The sequence below is a fragment of the Equus przewalskii genome, chromosome 3 (genome assembly GCF_037783145.1).
Source record: "Equus przewalskii isolate Varuska chromosome 3, EquPr2, whole genome shotgun sequence".
Taxonomy (NCBI): domain Eukaryota; kingdom Metazoa; phylum Chordata; class Mammalia; order Perissodactyla; family Equidae; genus Equus; species Equus przewalskii.
The window spans coordinates 26,001,954-26,028,285 of NC_091833.1; the positions used below are offsets into that span (position 1 = coordinate 26,001,954).

General features: G+C 45.0%; 1 protein-coding gene across 1 annotated transcript in view; it reads left to right on the forward strand.

Moving 5' to 3' along the window:
* The first annotated feature begins 4,880 nt into the window (after nt 1-4,880).
* VAT1L (vesicle amine transport 1 like) overlaps nt 4,881-26,332 on the forward strand; it is a 142,330-nt gene continuing 120,878 nt past the window's right edge. Inside the window, exon 1 of the mRNA XM_008536767.2 lies at nt 4,881-5,552. Coding sequence (XP_008534989.2) covers nt 5,320-5,552 — 233 coding nt within the window. The 5' untranslated portion in view covers nt 4,881-5,319. The remainder of the gene's footprint in view (nt 5,553-26,332) is intronic.

A 26,332-nucleotide genomic window follows, 5' to 3' on the forward strand; every position in this document is an offset into this window, starting at 1 on the left:
TTGTATTTCTTCGTTACAGTGCTTATCACACTGGTAAATGATTAGGTACTTTTGTGATTGTTTTTCGTTTAACATCTGTAGCAGAGACTGTTGAGTCTCTACCTACACCCTTTTGGAACTCACCCTTGCCATGCACAATGACCCAATGGTTTTCAACTGGAACACCTGCGGCTCTTTCAGGATAGCTTGGTCTAACTGCCAATTCCCAAACAGCCCATGTACAGGGAGGCCAGAGGGGCAGATGGTTAGTGCCCCCCAGAAACAGCCCTCGACCAGGGACTGACGAGTTTCTGGATACTCCATTTGCCTTGTCTCTCGATTGGGATATCTTTGAGGTATGTTCTACACTGTCATCTAGAGTTCTCCAGCAGGATTTAACCTGAGTCAATGACAGTAATAACCTGCTAGATAATGCACCTTGTATCGACTTCTTTCCCTTCCCTGTCTCACTTCTACAGACCCCTATTTCTTGGAATCACCACTCAAAGAAGCCATTTCCACTCAAATGTTTGAATTAAGAAAGGTTTGCTTTTAGGGAACCCAACCTAAACCGATATATGCTTCCTTGGTTAGAATGCTATCTCCACTAGGACTGGGAATACGTTTGTCTTATTCACCATTCTATCTCTAGCACTTAGCAACAGCACAATGTCACACCCAAAAGCTGATGAATAAACGTCGGTTCACTTTTTCTCCTCTGACACATCTAGAGTTAACTGCCTATGATTGTTCCTATGAGATATAAATAGGAAGTTTATTCTACCACTTTCAATATGTGCTGCACACCTATCCAGTAGTTCTCTGAGGATAATGCTGTGCTCATGGCAATCAAGCTCCATTATCTCTTCAATTACATCAACACAAACTACAAGAAATTGTGGCTCATATCCTTTAATATGACCTTTCTTCATCATTGACCTTCTAAATTTGTTTCCTTCCTCTTGATCTATTCTATGGCATTTTTGAAACACGTAACAGCATATAAAACCATAGATATTATGGAATAGTGGTTAAGAATCCACATTTTAGAGTCAAATGGCTCCCACTTCAAATCCCAACTCTGCCACAGACCAAGTAGGTGACCTTCGGAAAGTTATTCAGTTTCTATTAAATTCTCCAGTGTAAAATAGGGACAATAGTACCTATGGCATAGGACAATTTTGTAGAATGAATAGTATAATGCATGTATAATAAATGATTCTAATCATATTTAGGAAAATACAATAGAGGAAATATTATTAAAGGATACAGTTTGAAGGATATAGATATATATTATTAAGGGATATATACTGAGTGTTTTCCCCAGATAGCATATTTCTCTGGAAAGTTACTGAACCATTCCAGGTTATCTAGAAAGCCATTCTTAAAATCATACTAAGATTGTTTCCCATATATTCTTACTCAAAGACCTCACCTCTGTTGTGTGACACTCCCCTCAGATGGCCAATACCTTGAGGGGTTCATGAATTTGACCCTCTACAGTCCTCTCACAGGCACAAACTCCTGTTCCCAGGCCATATACAAGTTAATAGAGCTGAGCTGTAATACTATATTTCAACAGCAGTGGCCGCTGTTTGACATTGCCCTACAATGTAAGATAATTCCCAACTGCAGCTCTGAGCGAATGCCCAAGGAATCAGTTTTATAAATTGAAAATAGATTTATTCTGTTTATTTGGAGAGATGCCTTGCAGCATGGCTCATGTGACATTCCATCAGAGAGAAGCAGATTTGCGAATACTTAACAATCCAAATAGTGGTACGTAGGTCTCAGAGGAAGGTATTCCTCCCTACACAGCAACGAGTATGGTGTGTTTCCTCTCAGTTGTTGTGACAATCGGCTGCGTACCAATTATAACCTGGGGTTTGTAAACAGCCAGAAGATTCCCTTAGAGGGAGTAATTATATCCCCCTTAACATACTATAAGGCAAACACTTTCCCTTAAACATGTTATGTGTTGACTATAAAACAGCTTTGCTTTACTGATCCTAAAGGAACACCTTCAGAATCAAGGCAAGGGGTCTTGCTGGGAAAGAGAGATTAGGAGGCCAATAAAAGAGCAGAGAACGTGGGAAATGTCATGGAGAATTATCAATCAGGGGCGGAACTGGTCTCACCTGTGCAAGCAAACGAGCACGGTGAGACGTTAAGAGCATCAGTCTGGAGGTGGTTTTGTATCTCACCACAGTTACTGTGTTCCTTTGAGTATGATAATTCACCATGTTAAAATTCAGCTTTTTCTTCTATAAAGTGGGAATAATAATGCTTACCTAATAAGGTTATTCTAAGACACAAATGACAAAACCTACCCAAAGTGTCTAGAATGGTAGACACCCCCAAAACAATACCATATGTTGCAGACCTTATCAGTGCCGAACCCATATCGTCTTTGAACTCACCACTTCCTGTAGGAGATGATGGGCTGCCTCTGAGAGCATCCAAAGTTCTCTGCCTCTGGATTCTCTTAGCCCAGGTACATGGAGACGGCTGGGCAGGCCAGGGAGTTAACACTTCCAGGAACGGCCCTTAGCCAATCACGCAGAAAATGTAGTGATAAATACCCAAGTTGGGTGGGACAACTCTGATGCTTGATCCACACTGCCTCCTAAGGATCTTCTGTGGGTTTGAGTCCCATTTGTCCCTGTGGCAACCTGCTTATTAATGCACCCTGCACTGGCTTCTATTCCTTCCCTATCTCACTTTCCTGCTTCCTGATGGGAGCTTCCTGGGATTGCCTCTAAAATAGATCACTGGCACTTAAATTTTTTTTTTGGAAGAGGAAGATTAGCCCTGAGCTAACATCTGCTGCCAATCCTCCTCTTTTTGCTGAGGAAGACTGGCCATGAGCTAACATCCATGCCCATCTTCCTCTACTTTATATGTGGGACGCCTACCACAGCATGGCTTGCCAAGCGGTGCCGAGATCTGAACCACTTCCGAGATCTGAACTGGTGAACCCCGGCCCACCGAAGCAGAACATGCACACTTAACTGCTGCACCACCAGGCCGGCCCCAAGCCACTCAAATTTTTGTTTTCAGGATAGAATCCAACCTAAACACTATACCTCACAATGTAAACACACTTAATAATTCGGATAATTGGATTTACAGTAAAATGTTCAATTCACTAACCAAGCCTTGTCTATTCAGCTTCCTTTCAATCCCCTCTTTTCCATCCCACAGCCATTGCCTCAGTGGAGGCCCTTCTAATTAATTAATTTTTGTCTACACCATAGTCTCTAACTGACCTCCATGCTTCCAGTAACTCTGTCATCTAATCCATCACCCACTTACTGCTAAAGTTATTATCCTAAAATGCAGTTCTGGTAAAGCCGTTCCCTCATTTTTGTTTTTTAAGCGTTCATGGTCATGTCTTAAATTTTTCAACATGGTATATAAAACTCCTCAAAAGCTATTTCCAACCAACCTTTCAGCCTCTTCTCCAGTGATTTCTAAACACAGCTAATGCTCAGCCCACAGAGAACAAGCCAGTCTCTTCTCCAAAGTCCTTTCATCTGTCACTTTTCTATGTGTTTGGATGTGCTTGTAGTCTTCCGTGTCAGAGGAACCTGGCTCATCCGTCAAGGTCTGGCTCATGTGTCCCCACTTCCATGAGGATTTCTCCAATTCCCCAGTCAAGTCAACAGTTCCCTCCTCTGGGCTCCTAAAGTAACATCTGCATTCACTGACTCCTTCATTCATCCAACCACCATTTTTCTGAGCATATTCCACTAGGCACCAATCACGTGCTAAGCCCTGGGGAAACCATGCTGGATAAAAGCGGAAATAGCTTCTGCCCACATGGAGACCACAGTTGGAAAAAGGAAACAGCCATTATTAGGTAATCCTATTAAAGTTTCTTACAAACTGCCATGAGAGTTTACCATAAAGGATGCCGACCCAGCCTGGGGGTTGGAGAGCCTTCCAGAAGGAACGGGCACTTGATTTGAGAGTGAAGCAGGAGTTATTAGCAGATGGAGGAGGTGGAAGATACATTCCAGACCAGGGACAACAGGTGATGGAAGGGAACACAATACTCTTTTTGAGGAATACAAGGCCAGGGCATTTAAAGCAGAGAGGCACAGGGAGAATGGAGGGAGAAGCGGCACTAACACCATTCCTTATGTCCTGTCTATTCGTTGCCTGTGTCTTGCCTGACGTTTTCTGAGAATGAGCTCCTCAAAGGTAAGGACCGTGGGTCACTGAAAGTCATATCCACCAAAACACTTAGCACAATACAAATAAACTAAATGAATGCACCCATGTTATGGATGTGGGAGTTGAGGCTCAGAAAGGTTGAATGAGTCATCCGAGCTCCCAAGGCTGGCAGTGGCTGCACAGAAACTAGAATATATGCCCATCACTCCTCAACTACCTCTTTCTTTAAACTACTGTAAGGCATTCCCCCCATCCTTTTTCCAAAAAATCCAAATTTTCTATGAGCTCTGTTTCAAAGGGCTCCAAAACAAAAAACAAAAGCCATAAAGCCAGTTACTGCGCTGTGTGTGGTGTTTGTGTGTGTGACTGTGTTGGGGAGGGAGTGCACATTAATTTTCTGCGGGTCAAAACAAGAACAGGAGGACCCTTTTGTGCTACAGGATTCTTTTCTGGAACCTGTGTAATAGCCCGAAATGGTGCGGGTGGTGAGAAATTAGCCATCAGAAGACGTTCCTGGTGATGTCCAGTAAAGAGCATCAGCGCTGACCCTGGAGGTCCAGAGTGAAAAGACCCTGGCTTTGAACTCGTCAGGGCGGTGAGTGGGATTTCTAGTTTCCCGCTTCCCGGATCTCTTTGCCCTTCGAGCCGGGATCTGAAATTTGGGAATCAGCACCATTTCCCATCTTTTCCGCCCGCCCCCGCAGATCGGCGGGAGAGGAGGCAACCTTGCCGCGGGGAGGCATCCTCCAGGCCCAGACATTCATCTGTGTCCATTTCAAGGCGCCCAGCCTGCGCCGTATATAACCAAGTACTGCACGCACGGCGAAGGACAAGGCGGCCTCTCTGCGTATTTAACTCACGAGTCTTGGACAACTCTGAGCCGTGGGGCTAGGATCAAGAGCCTGACTTGACACTGGTTCAGGAACTGGAGTTGAGGCTTCGCTTGGGCAAAGAAGAGAAGTGAGGAGCGGGGTGGGGCTGTGGGGGCGCGGCTCTTGCAAGGATTACGGCGGAGGCTGTGGACCGCGGCGCGGCTCGCAGGGGCTGCAGCCATTGCACAGCCGAGCATCCCACATTCAACAGGAGGAACCCGCGGGAGAGGAGCCCCAGCTTCCAGCGCCGCAGCCGCCGCAGCCTGTGCGCCCCGCGCCCCCGAGTGCCATGGCCAAGGAAGGGGTGGAGAAGGCGGAGGAGACGGAGCAAATGATCGAGAAGGAGGCAGGCAAGGAGCCGGCGGAGGGCGGCGGCGGCGGCGGCTCCCACCGCCTCGGGGACGCCCAGGAGATGCGCGCCGTGGTGCTGGCCGGCTTCGGGGGCCTCAACAAGCTGCGGGTCACCAGGAAGGCCATGCCAGAGCCGCAGGACGGCGAGCTCAAGATCCGCGTCAAAGCCTGGTCCAGTATCCGCGCCTTTCTCGCTTTCTCTCTCTTTGCGCGCTGGGCGCTCCTGGGGAGGGGGTGGCAGAGTCTCGGCGGGGACGCTGCCCTGGGAAGAGTCTCCGTGGGCGCCCCGGTCCACGTCCTCACGCAGGTCTCAGAACCTCCCCGCCACCCGCGGCCGGCCGATCCTGGGGAGGATGCTGAGAGGTGGCCCTCGCTCTCCTCAAGCCGGATCTAGGGGTGACCGGAGGAGCCTGTGAGCTCTTGGGCGGGGAGGAAAAGGGTGCATGGTGGCGTCCAGCACTCGGGGTCTGGAAGATTGCGCTATGGGAGCTCTCCCTCGGGCAGGACAGCTCAGCTGCCAGGAGAAGGGGTTTGATGATAACATGGTTAAAAAATAATAATAACCATCGGCTTACTGTGTACCAGCCATCGTTTTTAGAGTGTTATGTGTGCGATTCTTGCTTAATACTTCCTGGGACCCAGTGAATTAGGTACCATCATTATCCCTCCTTACATGTGAGTTACTTGCCTAAGATCCCTCTGCCGCCACTAAGTGACATGGCCAGGATTTGACACTCGAGCTTTTAACCTCTATGCTGTTGTCCTGATAGGGCTGGGGACAGAGTGCAGGGCTGAGGAAACGGTCCTTCCACCCGGCTCCTGCACACTCCCCTCCTAGTCTGGGGAAAGGAACTGGGAAGCTTGGGGTCAGGTTCCAAGCATCTAAGCTTGGTGGAGAGTGAGGCCAAGGCTGCAGCCTAACCCTCTCTCTTCCCCACTAGCATCTCCTCTGTTTCTCCAAAGAGGAAAAACAAACAGAAAACAACTGATAATCTTCTCCAAACTCCGGCTCCCATCTCAGAAGGAGCTCAACAATCCGAGCAGCCTTCTGTTCCCCACTCCTCCTGGTGGAAGTTCAGACACACACCAGCTGGGATTCCCCCTGGAGTGCTTAAGCCTCTCCGTTTGCTGTTATTAGACGATCATTCCCCCAAAGTTCTGGGGAGGGAGGCTCCCCGGGGAGGGCCGCTCTGAGTTCTTTATGCAGCAGCGGGTGAGGCTCCTAAGGGGACTTGCTGTTGGCACAGGGAGATGGACCTATCCTTTCCCATCTCGGTGTTTTAAAGCCCCCAACAGACACTGCTCCCTAAAGCAGCCGCCAGCTCACCAGTTGGTTCCCGGGTTAGACCCCCAAACCCAGAATCTAGGACCATATCTAGAGGCAAGAAAAATGCAACGGAGATTCCTCTCCCCTTCACTTCTTTGAGAGCAGGGCAGGTTTCATTGGCCAGACTGGAAGGCAGCTGGTGAGAGAAGCAGGCGCTGATCTCTGGCTCACTCCTCGTATATGGAGCCGGTGGTGTTTGACTCCAAACACGCACGACTCTTGGGCCTCTCTCTGGGGAATTCAGGCTATGGGCAGAGGCTTTTGTACACTGGGGGATCCTATACAGTTCTATTTTGTTAACTCTTGCTGCACCAAGCTGAGGGATCCCAGAAGGCAGAGCTTGCAGCTGCCCTTTTCACCCATAAATCTCCAATGCCCAGCATAGTGCTTGGCACACAGTGCATCCTAAATAAGTTCCTGCTGAATGAATAAGTTATTGCTGGATGAGTGGATTGAGGAAAGACTCTTGGAGGAGGATTGTTGAGTCATTATTTTTCTTCACTTGCTGGTGGAGGAACGTCTGCCTAGTAGAATTAAAACCATGTATAGATAATTCTCCTTCCTTAACCACTGATCAAAAATATTATATGTATGTATGTGTGTGTGTGTGTGTAGGACTCTGTCGGAGTGTATATTCAGAGAGGGAAAATGTTGAAGCTACTTTTTACAGAAAAGAGCATCGTCTGCTGGGCAAATAGGTCTGCGTTTTCTAGCCTTCTGCTAACTGCATAGATGCGGATGGCAGTTGAAGCATTCTGAAATAGTAAATGTCAAGATGAAGGCCAGGAGATTGATTTTCAAAGCCAGACACACAAGCCCCTTCTTCGTTGGAACCATACACACACACACACATACAATGGAATCACTGCGGATCCCCCACCCCAGCCAACAAGGCGTTGGGGAGCATTTGGAAACCAGTATTGCCAAGGGCTCAGGTTGATTTTCCTTTCCCCAAGCTGGAAGCAGAGTTCATCCGTTTTGCAAGGGCGGATTAGAATAGGTTTGTGAAGATTGCCCGCTGGGCCCTTCTGCTTCCTCTGGGCTGGGATTGGCTGGTCAAATAGGCCCATTGATTGTAGTTTAGCCTTGGGAGTCAGGATGACTCATTCTTTATTTTTATGAATCAGCTGATGGCCTCCTGGATGAAGGTCTCCCTTTTATCCGCTGTCTATTTTTAATGGAAACCTTTTATCATTAAGTAGGGTATGCTTTTTGCTTGGGAATATAGTATACCATATCTGAACCAGTATTAATCAGACCTGGAATGAGGGTCCATGTTGGTTATTCTATAAATTTTATGGAAATGGAAGAGAAGATGTGGGGGAAATCATATTTTATCTCATTTACCCCCTCTCTTTTATGGTCCAATGAGATAGGTATTATGGTAGAGCAAATTGAGGCTTGGAGATGTTGAGTTTGCCAAAAACTTGCCAAAATTTGCCCCAAAAAATCACACAGATACTAGAGTTAGGATTTGAATTCTGGTCTGTCTGTCCTTAAAGCTCTACTGTTTTCCTTATATTCTATTTTGTCTCCTTCCAAAAGCCACCTCTGGCATGTAAGCCTGCTCTTCTTCCTTTCTTCAATGAATATGGCTCCTTTGATCTTTTTATGTCTGGCTTAAGGGAACATTCTCTGGCTATTCCCAGAGTAGTATGGCTTTCGCCTCAAAGTGAAGACACAATGGTCAAACTCAGCTCAAAAAGAGCCACTTCAGGAAATGTGGAGTGGGAGGCATAGCAGAGTCTCCTGTCTAAATTGTTACAAGGATATCAGCTTTGATGGGGAACCCATTTCATCAACTATTCATTGAAGAATTTACACAGTGATTTAAGTGGCCAAGTGGAAAAAGCACATGGCCTTTGAAGAAAGATGGACCCGGATGTAAGGCCAACCCCCCCCACCACTTCCTGTCTATGTGACCTTGGTGAACACATCTCTTAATTTCTCCAAGCTTTCCGTGCCTAATCCGCAAAATGGAGATAATAAGATGAGTCTCTTGGTGTTGAGAGGATCAGATGCAAGAAAGAGACTGGCCCATTGTCAGCACTAAGTAAGTAGTATTGTTGTTGTCATATCTGTGCCTACAAGATACATGTTTCTTGGTGACCTGATATCTTGGAGGCCATCATCGTCATCAATATTTGATCATATATATAATGTAGGCAATATCATGTCACATCTGCTTAGTAATTAAGAGTGAGACCTTCCTAGGCGTGAGTCCCAGCTCTGCCACTTGCTAAGTGGATGTCTTGGGTCTGGTCCCCTGGAGGCAGAGCCTGAGACAGGAGTGCTTTTGTAAGTGGTTTACTGAGGGTGCTTTCAGGAGACTGGGAGCAAGGGAAGCAGTTAGGGGTGGGGAAGGAGCTAGGCAAGGATTCATCTCAGCTGGATACACCAGAGTTCTGGAGCATGAGTTATACCACAGAGTCGATCTGACCTGGAAGCAATGGGGGAGGCCTTTTGTGCCCCCATTACCACCTTCTTGTCAGTCGCTTATGAGCTGTGGGCTGCTTCTTGAGTGGGGACATGGAACGTCTCAAGCAGAGGTGGCTTCTGTTTGACTGAGGGCAGTTCCCCTCGGCAGGGGAAGGGGACTTCTCTGAGCCAGGAGCAGCCAGCTCTCCCAGCAGTTAAAGGATGGGTGTGCTGCCCAATAAAAGGGATCCAGTGAGGCACAAACAGTACCCTCTGTGCTGACTGACCTTGAACAAGTTGCTTACTCCTCTGTGACCTTTATGATCGTGTCTTGCACAAAGCAAGTGGTCAATAAATGGTAACTATTATTATTTAAACTATTATTCTTGGTTTCCGTTGATACCCTCTATAGTTTGTCATCCATATCAGAACTCTTTTGAAAGTGAGAGGGGCACTATTAATAATTACTCTGGGACAGCAGGAGCAAACTGGAACTGTTCTAGGCAAACCAGAGTACCTGGTCCCCCCAGCTGATAAGGGTCAGATCTGTGCCTTTGCTGCCAGCAGTCTTGTCACAGAGGAGCTTCTCTTAGACAGGAGCTGGTAGGATTGGAGGTTGAGGGTCTCCAGGCTGGGCTGCAGAAATGTATTTAAGTGGCCATTAACAAGCCTTGTCTGGTTTGTGGCTCAGATTGGCTTGTGATGGAAAGGCACTAATGGATTGGGGACATTTATTTTCCCAGACTGATTTACAGTGAGAGGCCACATGGAACTGCTGGAATGAGACCAATTGGATGAAAAATGGTTCCAGCCAGTCATAGCTCCATTGGCTGATCTGAAAATGGGCTGAGGGCTGGCCACACTAGAGGAAAGCCAACAGATTGGTGGGATTCTAATATATCACAAGGGTAGAGTACATTTGAGATAAGGGAGGGAACTAGCGTTTACTGAACGCTAGTTATAAGCCAGGGACTGAGCTGCCTACTATATACTCTTTGTTTCATTTTATATCCTAATGGCAACTCAGCAAGATCAGCATTACCATCTCCATTTAAAAAATGTGCAAAGTGGGCCAGCCCCAGTGGCCTAGTGGTTAAGCTTGAGGCACTCTGCTTCAGCAGTCCGAGTTCAGTTCCTGGGCACAGACCTACACCAGTCGTCTGTCAGTGGCCATGCTGTGGCAGCAGCTCACATACAAAAAAAATGAGGAAGATTGGCGGCAGATGTTAGCTCAGGGCAAATCTTCCTCAGCGAAAAAAAGGTAGGGGGACTGATGTTCAGAGACATGTTAAGATCACAGACTGCTAGTGGAAGAACAGTGTAAAACTCCAAGTCTGCCTTGTTCCTGGACTCTTTATATTTGGGAGTTAGAAAATCAGAGAGTCACAATGACAAAGGCACAAAAGAGAGAGAGAGAGGACAGAGAGACAGTGAGAGAGCAAGAGAGACAGAGAGGTGGACAGACACAAAGGCTGGAATGAGGAACACAGAGAAAGAACCGTGAATGCAATTGACTGATTTGAAGTGTAACTGATAAGGCTTAGAATTGAACAGTGCCATCCTGTCCCCCAAAAATGGCCAGTGTGTCCCTGAACCACATCCACTTTCCCTCCATTTCTGATGTGGAACACCTCAGGGATCCACCTAAGATCAAATTGCTATGACTATTGGCCCAGAATACCCATGCTGATTAAACACAATCAATCACTGCTCCTTGGATCCACTCAAGACATTCGAGTTCCTTCTTCTGCCCCCTTTGCCTCAACTGGGCTATTGCTACATTGGCAACTTGAGTGTAGGATGTCCCCAGACAACACAGCACTAAACTGTCACTGACAAGGTCAATCCAGTGAAATATGGCCAATATGATCTTTCCTGTGTTTATTCAAATAAACAAAGGGAGTCCGTGAGGTTAAGTGACACAGATGTTTGTAAAACTAGAAAATTGCCTGGAGGATCTCTAATTCCCAAGCCAGGAGCTACTCTGGCGTGGAGGTTGGAATAAAGTGTTCTGAATCACTCTGTTCTGGATGGAGATGTCAGGATTTGACAGGAAAGGATGACTCTGTGCTGAGTCACACTGAACCCCATTTGGTGATGAGAAGATGGAGATGCTACTTTAACGGTCTTTCTTTTTCATCAAAGTTTGCATTTTCCCATTAACTGTGTCCTCTCTGGTGAGGGCTGGGGATGGTGACAATGTCTACTCTTCATCCCATAATGAAACGGACTTCTTGTCTCCCCAGCAAGTCGAGGAAGAAAGCCCAGAATCAGTGATTCTTCTATTAATAGAAAATGGAAGTATAGAACATCTTACAGAACATCTGGCATGTAGCAGTTCCTATGAACAGCAGCCTGATCTTCATTATATAGGCGCTAGTCAGAAACCAACGGCGGGTGGCTCAGGATGGACGAAAGGAATGATGACTGATAATCATGCTCACCCTACCCTCCACTTGCAGCGTCTTTGCAGCAACAAAGCCTATTGTCCTCATCCATTTTTCATCTGACCCTCACAACCCCATGACGTTATCATCCTTACTTTCTAAGAGAGGAAAAAGGGACTCAGAGATGAAGTGGAAATGGTGAGAAGCTCCCACAGATCTGAGTTCAGACCCACACTCTACCTCACCATGGCTGTGTGATCTTAAGCAAACAGCACTTTCAACTTGCCCACATCCTCAGCCTGGTAATAATGCCCACTTTTTGGTATTGTTGTGAAGACTAGCTGGGAGTCTATGAAAGTCTTTGCTGCTCCTTGCACATAGTGGATGGTCAATAAAGGAGAATTTCCTTCCTAAGTCACTGGGACTGTAAGAGACAGACTGGCACTTGATGCCATCCTCTGTTTCCCTGTCCTCCTGTTCTCCCACCAAACTACACTGGCAGCAGGCAGTAGGGTGCTGGCCTTTGAATCTCCTTCCCAGGTTGGGAGTGGATCTGAACTGATCTGTTGCTGCCCTCACACTAGCCCTCAGCATACCCACGCTTGAGTGGCAGCAGGGATTTCTCTGGTAGCTGGGTGTGCAAAACAGTCCAGCCTCTGGAGCTGGGTCCACTCTCATTCAAAGGAACCCAAATCCCACAACCTTTGGGCACACCGCTGATATTCGGCACTGACATGAGCGCACCCAGGCATGGGGAACTAGCATGCCCTGACCCCTAGATCCTGGCACTTCTCATTTTTAATAGGGATCTTTTTTGGCATCTTGGCATTTGTCATAGAAAAAAAAAGTTTAATTAGAAACAAGAAGAGACTCTTCGGTGGAAAGGGCAGCTGGCATGTAATCTCACATTAGTTTGATGCCTATGTGTGTGATCTCACACAGAAAATCAGTTGGAGCCATGGTATTAAAATGAGTAAATTTAATGTGTAAGGCCCAGGAGACAAAATAGATGCTCCAGTGAAAGGGGCTCTTTCATCTTTGACTGTGGTATTTTCTTGATGACAGCAAGCTGTGAGCTTCTGTCCTCAACCTCCTTCGTTGGTGACCCCGATCCCTCAGCCGAGCCTCATCCCCAGCATTGTTCTGGAGCCAGGGACATGCTGCCCAGTGTTTTCCCAAGCAGAACCCACTGGGCAAGTTAAAGCATTGGGTCCTCTTACTCCTGACTTCTCTGAATGGCTCTGGTCCCCAGAGCCCAATACAGGATAATTATTTTCTGTGAGAGGATTGATAGTGCTTCATTTCTTGCACTGGCACTGACTTAAACACCCAAACTGGATGGGAGGCAGTAAGCTTTTTGGTTATAAAATAGTTAATGTTTGAAGTGAAACAGGCCTGGATTCAAATCCTGGATCTGACCATTTTAGCAACCTATATAGCCTTAGGAAAGAACTTAGTCTTTTGAAACCTCAGTTTTCTCGTCTGTAATATGAATATAATTGTAGTACCTATGGGGTAACTTTTTTTGTGTGAGGATAAAAAGAGATAACACATCTAAAGTATCTAGCAATGATTTAATGTTTGTTGAATGAATGAAGTCCTTGCCATATAGCGTATGTTTAATATTTATTAATGGTGAGGTGGTGCAAAGAAATAGAACATTAGAAAGTCCCTCTATACTTCATAAAGTTTTCTGAATGGAGTCCCTATGCAGATTCCACGTCTCCCCCAATGGGTACAAGACCCTAACATCAGAAGTAGCCCAGACAGGATGTGCTACCATGCCAAGACATAGACAAGAAGATTCAGATGATTTCCTGAAGGAGCAAGAGAGGAAACAGAACCAAGATGTATTGTGCTCCTACTGTGTACCAGAAACTGGGCCAAGCTTAGAGATCTTCAAAAGAAGACCAGTCACTTCTGCTCTGACATCTCTTTTCTTTATTTCAGCCAGCTGACCATCACGATGAATTTGTCCCTGAACTTTTAGGCTCTTGCCTTCCACATTTATCGTCTCTCTCTCCACTAGTTAGCATGCTATGCTCCTACTGCAGTATGCTTCCTTCTTGAGACTAGGAAAGATGGCAACCTCTTGCCCCAGCTGCCTTGTGCAAGTTTAGCAAGGCCCAGCACAAAGAGAAATTTTTCTCCCAATTTTCCTATATCAGGGAAGGAATCTGATTGGCCCTTCCTAAGTTACATACCAGCCCCTGGATCTCTCTCTCTCTTTCTCTCTCTCTCTTTCTGGCCCAGTGGAATGAGGTGCTGTGATTGGCCACATTTGTGTCTCATGCCCTCCTCCCCTTCCCTGGAAGAATGGGGTATCATGTTTGATAGCCCTACCAAGAACACATGGAGAGAGAGAGAGTGAGTGCGTGTGTGTATGTGTGTGTGTGTGTGTTGGAGGGGATAGATAGTCTAAAAGGAATGAAGGGCAGTTACCAGAAGATGAGGGTAAGAAACACACTGGACTGATCTTAGGGGACAGGAGACTCTCCCCTTCACCCAGAAAAAGTGAAGAATCAGAGAGAGGACTGGAGAAGGCGGCTCCATCCCCCATCCTTGGACCTTACATTTCTCAGCACAAAGTTATTGAATCACATTAAATAACATACATATTCTCAACTTTGAGGCCCATTGCCTTTTAAATCTCTTTGGTAGTCTTGGAAATTCCAGAACCTTTATTGTCGTTTAACTGATGAATGCCAAGCTTGGTTAACAGTAGGCACTCAATAAGTGTCTGGGGGATGTGTGAATATAATACTGACTTTCCCCAAAATGTTAGGTGTACATTTCTGCAGGAGTTGCTATGTCGCTTGTAAATATGACTTTCCTCTTACAAACCACTGTGGTGTGGCCAGTCCGCACCAGTGTGGCTTCAAGCTCCCCTCTGCCATCTCAGCTTTCTCTGATAAGAAGCCTAAATCTCTCCAGCATGCAGGTCTTTAGTGGGGCCTTGACAGAATACCAGAGGGGCGGTATTTTCCGAGAGGTTTATCTTTCCTTAACACAGTCTGTTCTCTTGAAACTAGAAGTTCGCTTTTTGAACTCTCTAATAACAACTTTCCCTCGGCTGGGAAATGTGGATCTCTGACTTCTCAAGATGCTCTGTAATTTTCCCTTTATTGACATCCGGCTCCCTCCAGGGCTGGAGGCCAGGCTCTTGGCGAGATCCCACCGTGCTGCTTCTGATGATTGTTATTCCAAGAGCGCTTACTCAGGCATTCCTGCAATGCTTGTGTACCTTCAGACACCCCCCTCCCCCCACCCCCAGCCCCACCAGCCTGGATGTTAAAACCATGTTTAACTAAAGCAAACTTACTGTGGTGATCATTTTGCAGCATATACATATGTCAAATCATTATGTTGTACACCTTAAACTAATACGTTATATGTCCATTATATCTCAATAAAACTGGAAAATAAATGTATTTCAAACTATTGGGAAAAAGAAACTAATCTTTTAAAACAAACAGTATGTCCATGACTCTGTTCCTACCTTCTTTTGTAGGTATCAGGACCCTCGTCCTTCAATATCTCCCAGATTGTTGCAGGGGTTTCCTAGGAGGGTTGCACTGGCATTCAGAAACACAGTTCTCCTCCCACATTGATTCCGACCCCCTCCTATTGCCCTCTCTCCTTCTCCTACCATACACTGAAGCCACCCAGTTTCCCCATTTCCTCTCCATCCCGGGTGGAGTCTGGCTGTCTGCCTAGGCTGTGGCCCTTTTCCACCCAGCATAGGTTACAAAGCAGCATATGGCATCTTATGTATTAATGCTTCTGCTGTATGGAGCTAATAAGACTGACACTTGTCATTAGCTATTTATCATCATTATTGTCATAATGATCTTTATGGAGGACTTCTGTGTGCCACAGGCACTCCATTAAGTGTTTTATAGGAATTTCTATGGTACCAAACACTTTCAGATGAAGAAACAGGATCAAAGAAGTGAGGAAACTTGCTGAAGATCACACAGCTAATAAGACAAAGAGAGCTGGGATCTGAGCTAGGACCTGTCTCTCTCCAGGGCTTTATCTTCACTCATTTTGCACTCACCTCTTGCTGCTCTGTCCTAGACACAACCCCTGGAGTTGAAGAGCAGGCGATCTGAATGGTGGCAAATGTTATATGTAGAATTTAGCTTCCTGTAGTTGAGCCACAGACTTCTTCATCCAGGCTTATATTCTCCAACTCACATTTCTCTTAGGATGAGTTTTGTTTCATTCCCCCACAAGGCTTATCTGCTCTTCATGCAAATAGATACATAGTGGGGCAGCCCCACTGGCCCAGAGAGTCTGAATTCTACAGTGAACTCAGATGAGGCTTTCAAACTGCCCCTACAGAGCCCCCGCCCCTTCCTCCCAATGCAAACACACTTGCTTCTTCGAATGGACTATCCATCAAGTCGTAGACTTTCTTTAAAAAAAAAGATCCCTTGTCTAAGATCAGAAAGAATTGCTTTTCATTTGTCTATGCTACGCCTAGTTCAATCAGCTAATGGGGAGCTATTAAACCCACCAATCCTTCAATTGGTCTGAGTGATTGTGTAATTGGATTCTCTCTATCCTCCCAGCTAAACTCCCTAAAATTGTTCCTATTGAGGACCTTGTAATACACTCTGACTCAACGTTTTGCAGCGGGAAGCTGGGATGCATAACACAGCTAACAATATGCCCGTCTTCCCAAAACAGTCCTTTCAGGTTTATCTGCCTTCAGATCCTAGAAAACCTCTGTCTGGCCACAGAGGAGCCGGCCCATGCCTCTGGGGCTGCTCCTTTGTAGGAAATAAATAGCAAAGGCAGTGTTCACTCTCCCACCCCCTTGGAGCCTCAACATCTCTGTCCTCAGCCAGCAGCACTTGGGGGAGACTCGACTTCTTCCTGTTGCTCTTTTAGCATTTTTCTTTCCTTTTCCTATTCTTCTTTTTACCTTTTGTATCCTTGCTGTAGCTGGCCCTTTTGCTCTCGAGAGCGAACTTTCAATATAGAAGCTCAACCCTCAATGTAATTGAAAAGCACTGTCAGATTCTATTGAGTCTTTTAGAAGATGCCAAAGCTGAATCCATTCATGCTACAGAGAGAAAGTTCTTTAGAATTTTCTCTTCTCATCTGCATTCCCCCAATGCCTCCTGCTTCCTCCAAACTTTCTCTGTGCACCCCAAACTCTCCCAGACCCTAAAACCCTGCCTTGGCTATCTCTTGTCTTTTGCATCTATCTTTGCTCGCCTTTCACATCTATTTTTATCTTCCAGGAGTAAATCTTTGCTCTTCCCAAAGCACGTGAATCAAGCAGGTCTGGCATCCTCTCAGTTGTCCCCTTACTACTACACCAGCGTGCACAACAAGGCTGCCGGTTGAACACAGCTAAGACATAATTCCCTTTGGCAAGAAGAAGGAAAGAAAGAGCTTACATCACACCTGGGTGTTTTCCTACTTAACACCTTCAGAGGAGGAATCATTGTTTGTGAGGCTAGAGTGTGCCTTGTGCTACGTAGTGAACATTGAAAGATGGATTTTAAGACAAACTCTCTGCCTTGGAGTTACTCATAGTCTATGGGGAAGATGCTAGGGTAGTGATGCTGCTGCTGCCTGCTTCTTAGGCTAATTGAACTTAAATATTAATTAACCAAAATTAAAAGTTCAGTTCTTCAACGACACCGGCCACATTTCAGGTGTTCAGTAGCCACATATGGCCAGTGGCCGCCATATTGGACAGCACAAGTACAGAATATTTCCATCATCACAGAATGTTCTATTGGACACTGCTGCTCTAGTCTTCACCCCATTTTTCTGAATGAAATGACTGTTTCACTAAACATTGTTTTTATCAGCAGCAATGACTTAGGAGACAACTGTTAGGTTATAGCAAAAATGGACGATTTCTCTATGGGGACCCTCTGGGGCTCCAGTGAGAAGGCAAGCAATAACCACTTTGCACTGTCTGATGCTGCTTTCTCCCCTCTGTGGAGAGGTGGGATGAGGCTGGAGAGGTTGGGAGGATGGGAACAAAGGGCACACCCATTCTTAAGTGATACTTTCCTGTGGAAGCCTCTGCAAGTCCTGCAAAGTGAATTAATAACTGCCCTCTCTGTTCTACCTATGTCCCTTGTACCACCTCTTGTTTGGGAATTGTCATATTATGTAGTCATTTATTTGTTGATCTCTGAACTCCTGGAAAGCAGAGATGTCATTGTCACTGTTGTAACATTAGTGCCGAGCCAAGCCCCAAACCATGGAGGGTCTGTTGAATTTAAATTGGATTAGATTGAATGTTCTTCACAACCAATCACTGCCAGGCACCCAGATGGTTTGAAGTCAATGGCTTGGTCAACATCTAACATGGAGCAGAGAGATTTTAACCTTTTCAGGAACCTTCTCAGGAATAAATACCTAGTGTCCCCAGGAGAGGTTGAGTGGAAATAAATAACTCCAGGTGCGAAAATCAAGAGGTTAGTCTTGGCATCAAGGAGAACTTGTTTTACACCCATTTGTACCATGCTTTCCTGTTTCTCTTGAAAACCAGCTCTTGATATTTAGTTTCTCAATATATATCTCCTTTGCCATTTTGTTCCATGTTTGAAATACTACTGAAGTGTGTTTTGAATACTAATTTGACTATATGATCTGAATATGTTTCCTTTCTCAGAGGGAGTAAAACAGACTTGTTCAACGATAACTCAACCTTTATCGCCTTCGTCATCAGTCCAGATTTTATGGATAAAGGGATCTGGGTGGGTCAACAGCAGCATTATTTACTTAACAAGTAAAGTAGTAGATCATGAAAAATATCAGATGTGTCAGAGAACTTCCTAAGTCTCATATGGCTGCAGTGCCCTGTTTATCTAAAAACAGTGGTTGGAGAGGGTCACGTGGAGCTGGATACCAAGGGGACCAGTGTCAGGAGCCACAGTCCAATGATGGGGAGAGGAGAATCTGAGCATCCTTAACACACTCTTTCCAACCTCTGATGGAGCATGGGTGGCTTCTCCAGCCTGAGGTCCATTCAGAACAATTCTGGCTGTTCTCAAATGAGAGACGCCATTTGAGATTTGCATAAAAGGTGTCCTTGTTTTAGACAGTGAGTGTTTTTTCTTCTATAGCAGATTCATACCAGTCTGTTCTCACAATCTTGAGATAGCAAATCAGGTGCTTAAACAAACCCTCCCCCAGCCCCCTTGCAGGAAAAAAAAAAGAATTGGGAGCAAGATTTTCTGAGATCAAGGCCTATTATTGTCCTAGGCATTTTCAAGTTATCAGCTGAGATAAAGAAACAAAAACAAAAACTTCAGTTCTGGGGAAATGAGGGAATGACTCAAACATCTGCTCCTTGGGTTTGGAGTTCAGTGCTTTGATGAATGTATCAGCAGCAAGAAAAGAGCAGAATACAGACGGGTGCACCTTCCAGTGGTGCTTTTGCTCCGAGCCAAGCCCACGTTAGACCCGCTTGCTCCAATTAGAGCTGGCAGGGGCTGCCGTGGATGCTGGGTCATTGATGCTCACCAAGCTGAGGGAATTCCAAACTTCTCATTTGGAATTTGACTGTGTTCTCCTGAGGTCCAGGTCTTCTCCAGCATTCTGTGTTCTCCAACTTCCCACAGACACATAGAAAGCCCTGAACTACTATTTTTCATGGATTTTCCCAAGCAATTTACCAATCCTGTGTGAATTTTGACAGTTCATCTACGTTTTTCCTCGTTTTTTTTCTTAGTCTCTGTCCCTCCCTTGATTCTTTGATCTCTTCAATTCCTCCATTTTCCCTTTCCTCTCATTCTTTCAGGTCCCAATTTAAAGATCACATTCCCTTTCCTGCCTTCCCAACATTAGTTATCAGATCCTCTAGACTTTTCCTCCTCAGGTACCACTGTGCAAATGAGCTCATAAATACTCCCCATCAGTGACAACTGTTCTGTGACCATAAGAGAATAAAACCCTGAAAGGGAGATCACACAACCCCGCTTGTAGGGGATATTGGGGTACATCACCCGGAACCCCCTTTGAGGACTCAGGGGTTCATCCTCCCAGCTACCGAGAGTGATGGCTGCTGGCAGCTCCTGACCGCATCCGTCCTGAGGAATTGCTGTCAGCTGAAGGAAGCGTCCTTGCCCAAGGTTGCACCCCGCTCCCTCGGGGCAGCTCTCTTCTGATGACTAGTTGATGCCAGGGTGCAAAGGCCCTCTCTCCTTGCCTCGGTTCATGATGACTTGAGGGAGTATTCTAGCTCTAGAACTTTCCATAGATGAATTGAGACCTTTTGGCTACTATGTCAGTGTTCAACTTCTCCGTCTACCCAATCCAGCTTCCCTCACACCCATCCAGGTGTTGTTCCCTAGAGCACTCCCCATCAGACCTCCTGCATGCAAATCTCAGTCTCAGAGTCTGCTTCCCAGGGAACCTGACCTATGACACCTTTGTGTGATGATGATGATGATGGTGATGGTGGTGGCGGCGGTGATGGTGGTGGCGGCGGTGGTGGTGGTGGTGGTGATGATGATGATAACAGCCCGCACTTAGTGAGCACTTGCTGTGTGCAAGGCACTCTGTTTTACATATACTGTCACATGCAATCCACACCAATACCCCGTAGGGTGAGTATATTATTATCCTGTTTTTGAGATGAGAAAACTGAGGCTCGAGGAGGTCAAGCAACCCACTTGAGGAGCAGCCAGAAAGCTAAAGCTAAGGATTTAAATTTAACCTAGGTGATTGAAGAGGACCACTAGAACATTCTTTGGGGAAACCTTTCTGGGGGTCAGTGTTTAATTTTATGGTTATCTTATGTGTTCGCACCTCTGGTGGCTGTGTGAGCACTCTGCCTACACTTCTATAAAACTACTCATCACATGTAGTTTAATCGGCTTTTACGGTTCTGTTTCCCCATTAGAATTTTGAGACCTCTGTTAACTTTGGATTTCCAATACTTAGTAGATAGCAAGTGCTCAGTGTGGCAGACGAGTTGAGAAGTCCCCTCTTTGTAACTGGGAAAACTAAGTGATGATTTCTCAACAGGAGAGCAAAGTACAGTAGTCAAGAGCGCAGCCTCTGGGGTCACCTCGCTTGCTTCCACACTTTGACTTTGTGAACTTTAATGTGCCTTGGTTTTTTTGTCTGTAAAATGTGGGTAATATCATTTATCTCTTAGCATTGTTATGGTGGTTGTAAAAATTAAATGATATCACGCTTATGAAACACTTAGCAAGATGCCTGATGCATAGTAAGTGTCTCATAAAGGTTATCTATTACAATTACTAGACACAAATAGTTCCTTTTTTCCCCACGCCCCATCATCAGAGAAATTAGAGTAGGGGTTTCTAGATGTCTGCTGCCTACTTGGGGGTCCTTCCAACCGTCACAAAGCCCTGTGTGAGAACCCTTCTCAGAAAGGGTCCATCTCTTCTTGGACATTCTTTGTGGGAATGGTGACGTTGGGCTACCAGAGCAGTTTTTCTCAGTGCTAATGGCACGTGAGAGCATGTGCCTGGGCTAAAGAGACTCTCAGAGCTGGGGCCAGAATATGCATATTTAGGGAAAAAGCAAAAACAAAAAAATACACACCATGATGATCCTGACACACATCCCGAAAGTGACTGAACTAGAGGCTCTGTCAGACTGTCCCCCCTGTGGTCAGCAATTACTGCTATGGGGGGAGGGGGATTAGCTGCCATCACCCACAAAGAGTGAGGCCTCATGGTCTTTACTGAGTACCTGTTACACATGAATTCAATGTGTCTTGGAAATATTTTGTAGAATCATAAGAGCTCATCATTTGAGGAAACTTAAAACATATCATCTAGTCCTGTGTTTTAAATTCCCTTCATGGTCTTCACAAACATCCTTGGTAACTGGGAACGTGACAGCCTATCCAATATTTTTATCAGCCGTTTGGACATAGAAGTCAATGGCGTGATAACCACATTTTCAGAGGATACAAATTCCGGAGGAAGAGCCAAGTTTTTGGATGCAAGAATTATGATCCAAGAAAGAGCCAGGCAAATTGGGATGATAAACCTAATCTAATAAGACCACACATTTAACCAGGGTAAATATAATCCTTTGGACGAGGATCAAAAAATTCAACTGCCGTGGAGGACAATGAGAGCGCTTTTCATTTTCTTATCTATTTAATCATCGTCTATTAATTTTTACCTTGCCTTATTCCATAAAGGACTTGAAACAGCTTAAAAAGACATGATATAGCAGTGATTCTCTAAGTGTGGTCCCAGACCAGCAGCAGCAGCATCACCTGGAAACTTGTTAGAAACTCCAAGTCTTGGACCTCACCCCAGACCTACTGAGTCAGGCACTCAGGGATGGGGCCCAGCAATTTATGTTTTAACAAGCCCTCCAGGGAATTTTGATGCACAATAAAGTTTGAGAAGCACTGATATAGAGTTTAAGATTTTTTAAAATGGAAACTCCAAAGCATTCATAAAGTTAAGATGAAGTTGAATATTAGGATAATATAGGGCATGAATGCGTAAAGCCCTGCATTTTGGTTGGAAAAGGTGCTACAAATTTGGCTCAGAGCTTCCTAATAGCCAATTCAAAGAAAGAAATATAGTCAATTTATATGCAGTACTGAGACTGTAAGCTCCATACAACCAGCCCTTGTGTTGAGATTTGAGGGAAATTCCTCTGTCTTCATGAAGAAATATATGTATATTGTAACCAATGATGTGGTCAACAATATCCCTTCAATAAGTAAAACAATGTGTTTCTGAAGGTTATTTCTTTGGCCTGCTAGATGTTAATTGAACCAATGATGGGGCAAGACTTGAGATGTCTATTGAGCGTGAGATCAATATATGATGGCACTCTATTGATCTGTATCAACAGAGAAGTAGGCTGCTGGAAGAGGGAGATTTTCCTTGTCCTTTGTGTCATAGCCTGACGATGTTTGGATTCCCATGGGCAATGCTGAAGTTACTGACAACCTGAGGAAGGATCAAGATGGCAAGAGATCTAAAATCCTTTTATATGAACAACCCCTGCCCTCCTTTCACCTGGAAAATAAAAGACCTTTCCCATATCTACTTGTCTCTTCTTTGCTAAATGCTTCATTGGGCCAATTTTATCTCAAATTGGAAAATTAATAAACTATTACTTAGCTGATTCTTCTGTCATCCATGTAGTGGTATCCTTTAAGAAATCATTTAGTATGGGAGGAAAAAAATAAAAGTCTTACCTTATTTATTAAAATTATACTAGTCTTTGAGAAAAATAGGATTACATAGCAGGACATTATGTCAAGCACTTTGCAGTACTCTTTTTCTTTTTGCAATGATGGCCAATATTTAAGAGCCATATAAAAATTAGGTAAGAGAGATGTCTGAAGATTAACCTCTATGGGGGCCTGAGTCATCAGGCACAGTCATTGTCAACCCCCCAAAAATTTCCAGATGAAACTCAAATTATCTTAGAGAATACTGGAAACTATCATTATAAAGATATATAGCTTGATATGCCCCTGTTTTTTCCTGTTGTGGTGGAAAAAGAAAAGTGTTAGACAGACCCCAGTTTAAGTCCATGGCTTCACCATTTACTGTATGGCCTTGAGCAAATAACTCATTATCTTCAAATAAGGTTACTGGTTTTCTGTGATAAAAATGAGGTCAATAATGTCTGTCCAATGGGTGATTTAGGGTCCTTGATTATAGGATTTGTTTTAGTTTGTGTCTTTTGGTTTCATGTGATAGAGACCACACATGCAAAGAAGTTCTATTATAAAGACACGTGCCATGTAACAAAGGAACTCTTGGAAATCAGACAGCAGGAGGCACGCTGGGGCTGGGCCTCACGAAGTGTGGAGCCTGGACCCTCCCATCTTGGTAACTCAACCATGGCACAGGCTGTTGGGTTGATTCTGCCCCTCTTCGTGTTTTGTTTTTCTTTTCATTTCCCTACTAACGGGCTTTTTCACTTATGCTTCCCCAAGGCACAGGTCACCTAGGTCCATCTAGCTGAGTTCTATCTTTTGACATTCTTCCAAAGTTGTTCTCTTGCTGCATGTTCCCATTCATAGTTTTTGAGACAACATCCAGTTCTTGGAACAGCTCATTTGTTTCATACTAAGGAATGAGTTCCTGCTTAGATTATGAATGGCCAGTCCTCCAACATTGATCCACCACTGGTGCAATCAAGTGTTAAAGAGATAAGAAGTTATAAACATGGCGCCTTGGATGTGCCCTTTCAGCAAGGGCGGTGGGTGGAGAACTTCCCATAAAGAGGTAGTAGTGTCGTGTGTAAGGGCTTCAGTTCTAGACTTTGCTTGAATTTGAATCCTGACTTTGACAGTTTCTAAAAATGTGACCTTAAGCAAGTTACTTAATCTTGCTGAGTCTCAGTTTCCTCATCTGCAAAATGGGTATGACAGTTCATACTTCACAGGAGTTATAAATAACATAGTAATATAAATAAATACAGAATCTTAAGTAACAAAAGTAAAGCGTTTAGCACTTCCTCCCACAAATTGAACCCTTAATAGTGCTGGCTCTGTCCATCCCAGGAAGAGGTCCTGGGAAGGCACCATGAAACAGGTCTGGTGCAATATGTAGACGCTCCATTAACAATTGTCCACCACCTCTTTGGGTTGAGACAAAGAACACTAACTCGTCCTCCATCCCCTGGGATATACCTGCCTCACATTTCCTTCCTGAAGATGGGTGGCATTCTCCATGACCCTGATGGAATTCCTGCTTGCCTCTCTAAGGAAGTGGGAGGCTACAGGCTTTTATAGAGTCAGTCTTAGCCCTTCTTTCTGGAATTAACTGGCTCTCAGTTTACAATCACTGGGCCTACTTCCTGCTGGATGGAGATTGAAGGCAGCTCTACTGAGCTGCATAACAAGAGTGTAGGATGAAGCTTCTCCAGGGGGCTGGCATGTTTACAGAAGTGTCAAGTAATTTCTTCTGGCGTTTCTCCATCAGGGTCTTGGGAAATCATCGGTTTTCACACAGAGGAAAACACTGTGAGCTAAAATATGCGTGAAATGACATGGAATGTTTGATTTGGGTTGTAGAAATTCCTTTTATTGTTATATAGTGATGCCTTATTTATTTGGTTGTATTGGAAAATGAGCTATTTCACAGAAGTGAAGCTTATAGATAGCTGATGTTTTCCCATTTCAGCTCTGAAGTCATTTTTAACCCTTGCTTAATGGGAGTCTTCCTAAAATGTATCACACACTTCTGCCCGCTAAACAGAAGGTGCAAATTTAAAGGCTGACATTTATGGAGTACCTACTATGTACCTGGCGCCAAGCTTAAGTTCTTAACTCTCATTAATTTTCATGACAACCCTGTGAGACAGGTACTACCTCAACTTCCACATTACAGATGAGGAAATGGAGGCTGAGAGAGGTTAAGTAACTTATTTGGTGTTACATTGGTAGAAGTGGTGGAATTGGGATTTGTGTCCACTTCTCCCCAAACTCTTAAGAGACTGTGGTTGCCAAATGACCCTAAGAACTATTAACCATCAAAGTAGAACCTTTGGAAGTCTACACATTCATTTCAGAAATGTGTCCATTACTCTGAGCATTCCTCGACTGCTTTTTTTTTTTTTTTAAGATTTTACTTTTTTCCTTTTTCTCCCCAAAGCCCCCCGGTACATAGTTGTATATTCTTAGTTGTGGGTCCTTCTAGTTGTGGCATGTGGGACGGCGCCTCAGCGTGGCTCGATGAGCGTTGCCGTGTCTGCTCCCAGGATTCGAACCGACGAAACACTGGGCCGCCTGCAGTGGAGCGCGCAGACTTAACCACTCGGCCATGGGGCTGGTTCCGTCTACTGCTTTTTAAAAGCGGTTTAGTACTCAAGCTGGCGGCACATATTTTTGAATATTCATGAATATTCCTTCATATAGCAGATGTTACTCGAGTACCTACAATGTTGCTGTGGGTCTGATGCATGCCAGGTATGCCAGATACTCTGGAGGCAAAGAAACATGAGGCATACAGCTGCCTTCAAGGAGGGCGCATGTTAGAGGTACTCCAATGGGGCAATATGTGAAACTTGACTGATTTGTGGCCAGGAAAACCTTGAGAAGGTGGTGACTCTTTAACCCACCTTTCAAGGAAGTCGTCCTCCTCACCGGTATCCATTCTGTGTGGATGAGACTGATGAGCTGAGACCAGGGGATATAGGTGGAGTTAGATGCTTCCTTGCCTCCAAAGAGGCCAAATAGCTCAAGTCGTCTTGCTTGGAAAAGAAGCTGTGGCCAGATGCTAATGGGCCTTGGGCCAGACCGAGGAATTTGTTTTCTATAACCTGAGTCTTCTTTAGATAGTGGCTTATAAAACCAGGAAGTACATCAGAACCATATCTGGTGGAAAAAAAATACATGTTCAGTGGGCTGTATTTTCTCATTTGATTAGTAAATGGGTGTTAAATGCAATTCCCAAGAGTAGCCCTAAAAAAGGCCAGTTTGGCACATGGGCAGCGTCATTAGAATTAAGCATATGGTTTTCCAAGGCAATGACTTTGACATATTTTAACGATAACTTTCTTATTTCAAAAGAAGTATGTTAGGGCCAGCCCGCTGGTGCAGTGGTAAAGTTCAAACGTTCCACTTCGGCGGCCTTGGGTTCGCCAGTTTGGTTCCCAGTTGCGGACGTATGCATTACTTGTCAAGCCATGCTGTGGCAGACGTCCCACATATAAAGTAGAGGAAGATGGGCACAGATGTTACCTCAGGGCCAGTCTTCCTGAGCAAAAAGAGGAAGGTTGGTGGCAGATGTTAGCTCGGGGCTAATCTTCCTCAAAAAAGAAGATAAAAAAAGAAAAAAGAAAAAGAAAAGTAGTATGTTAATAGAAAATACTTA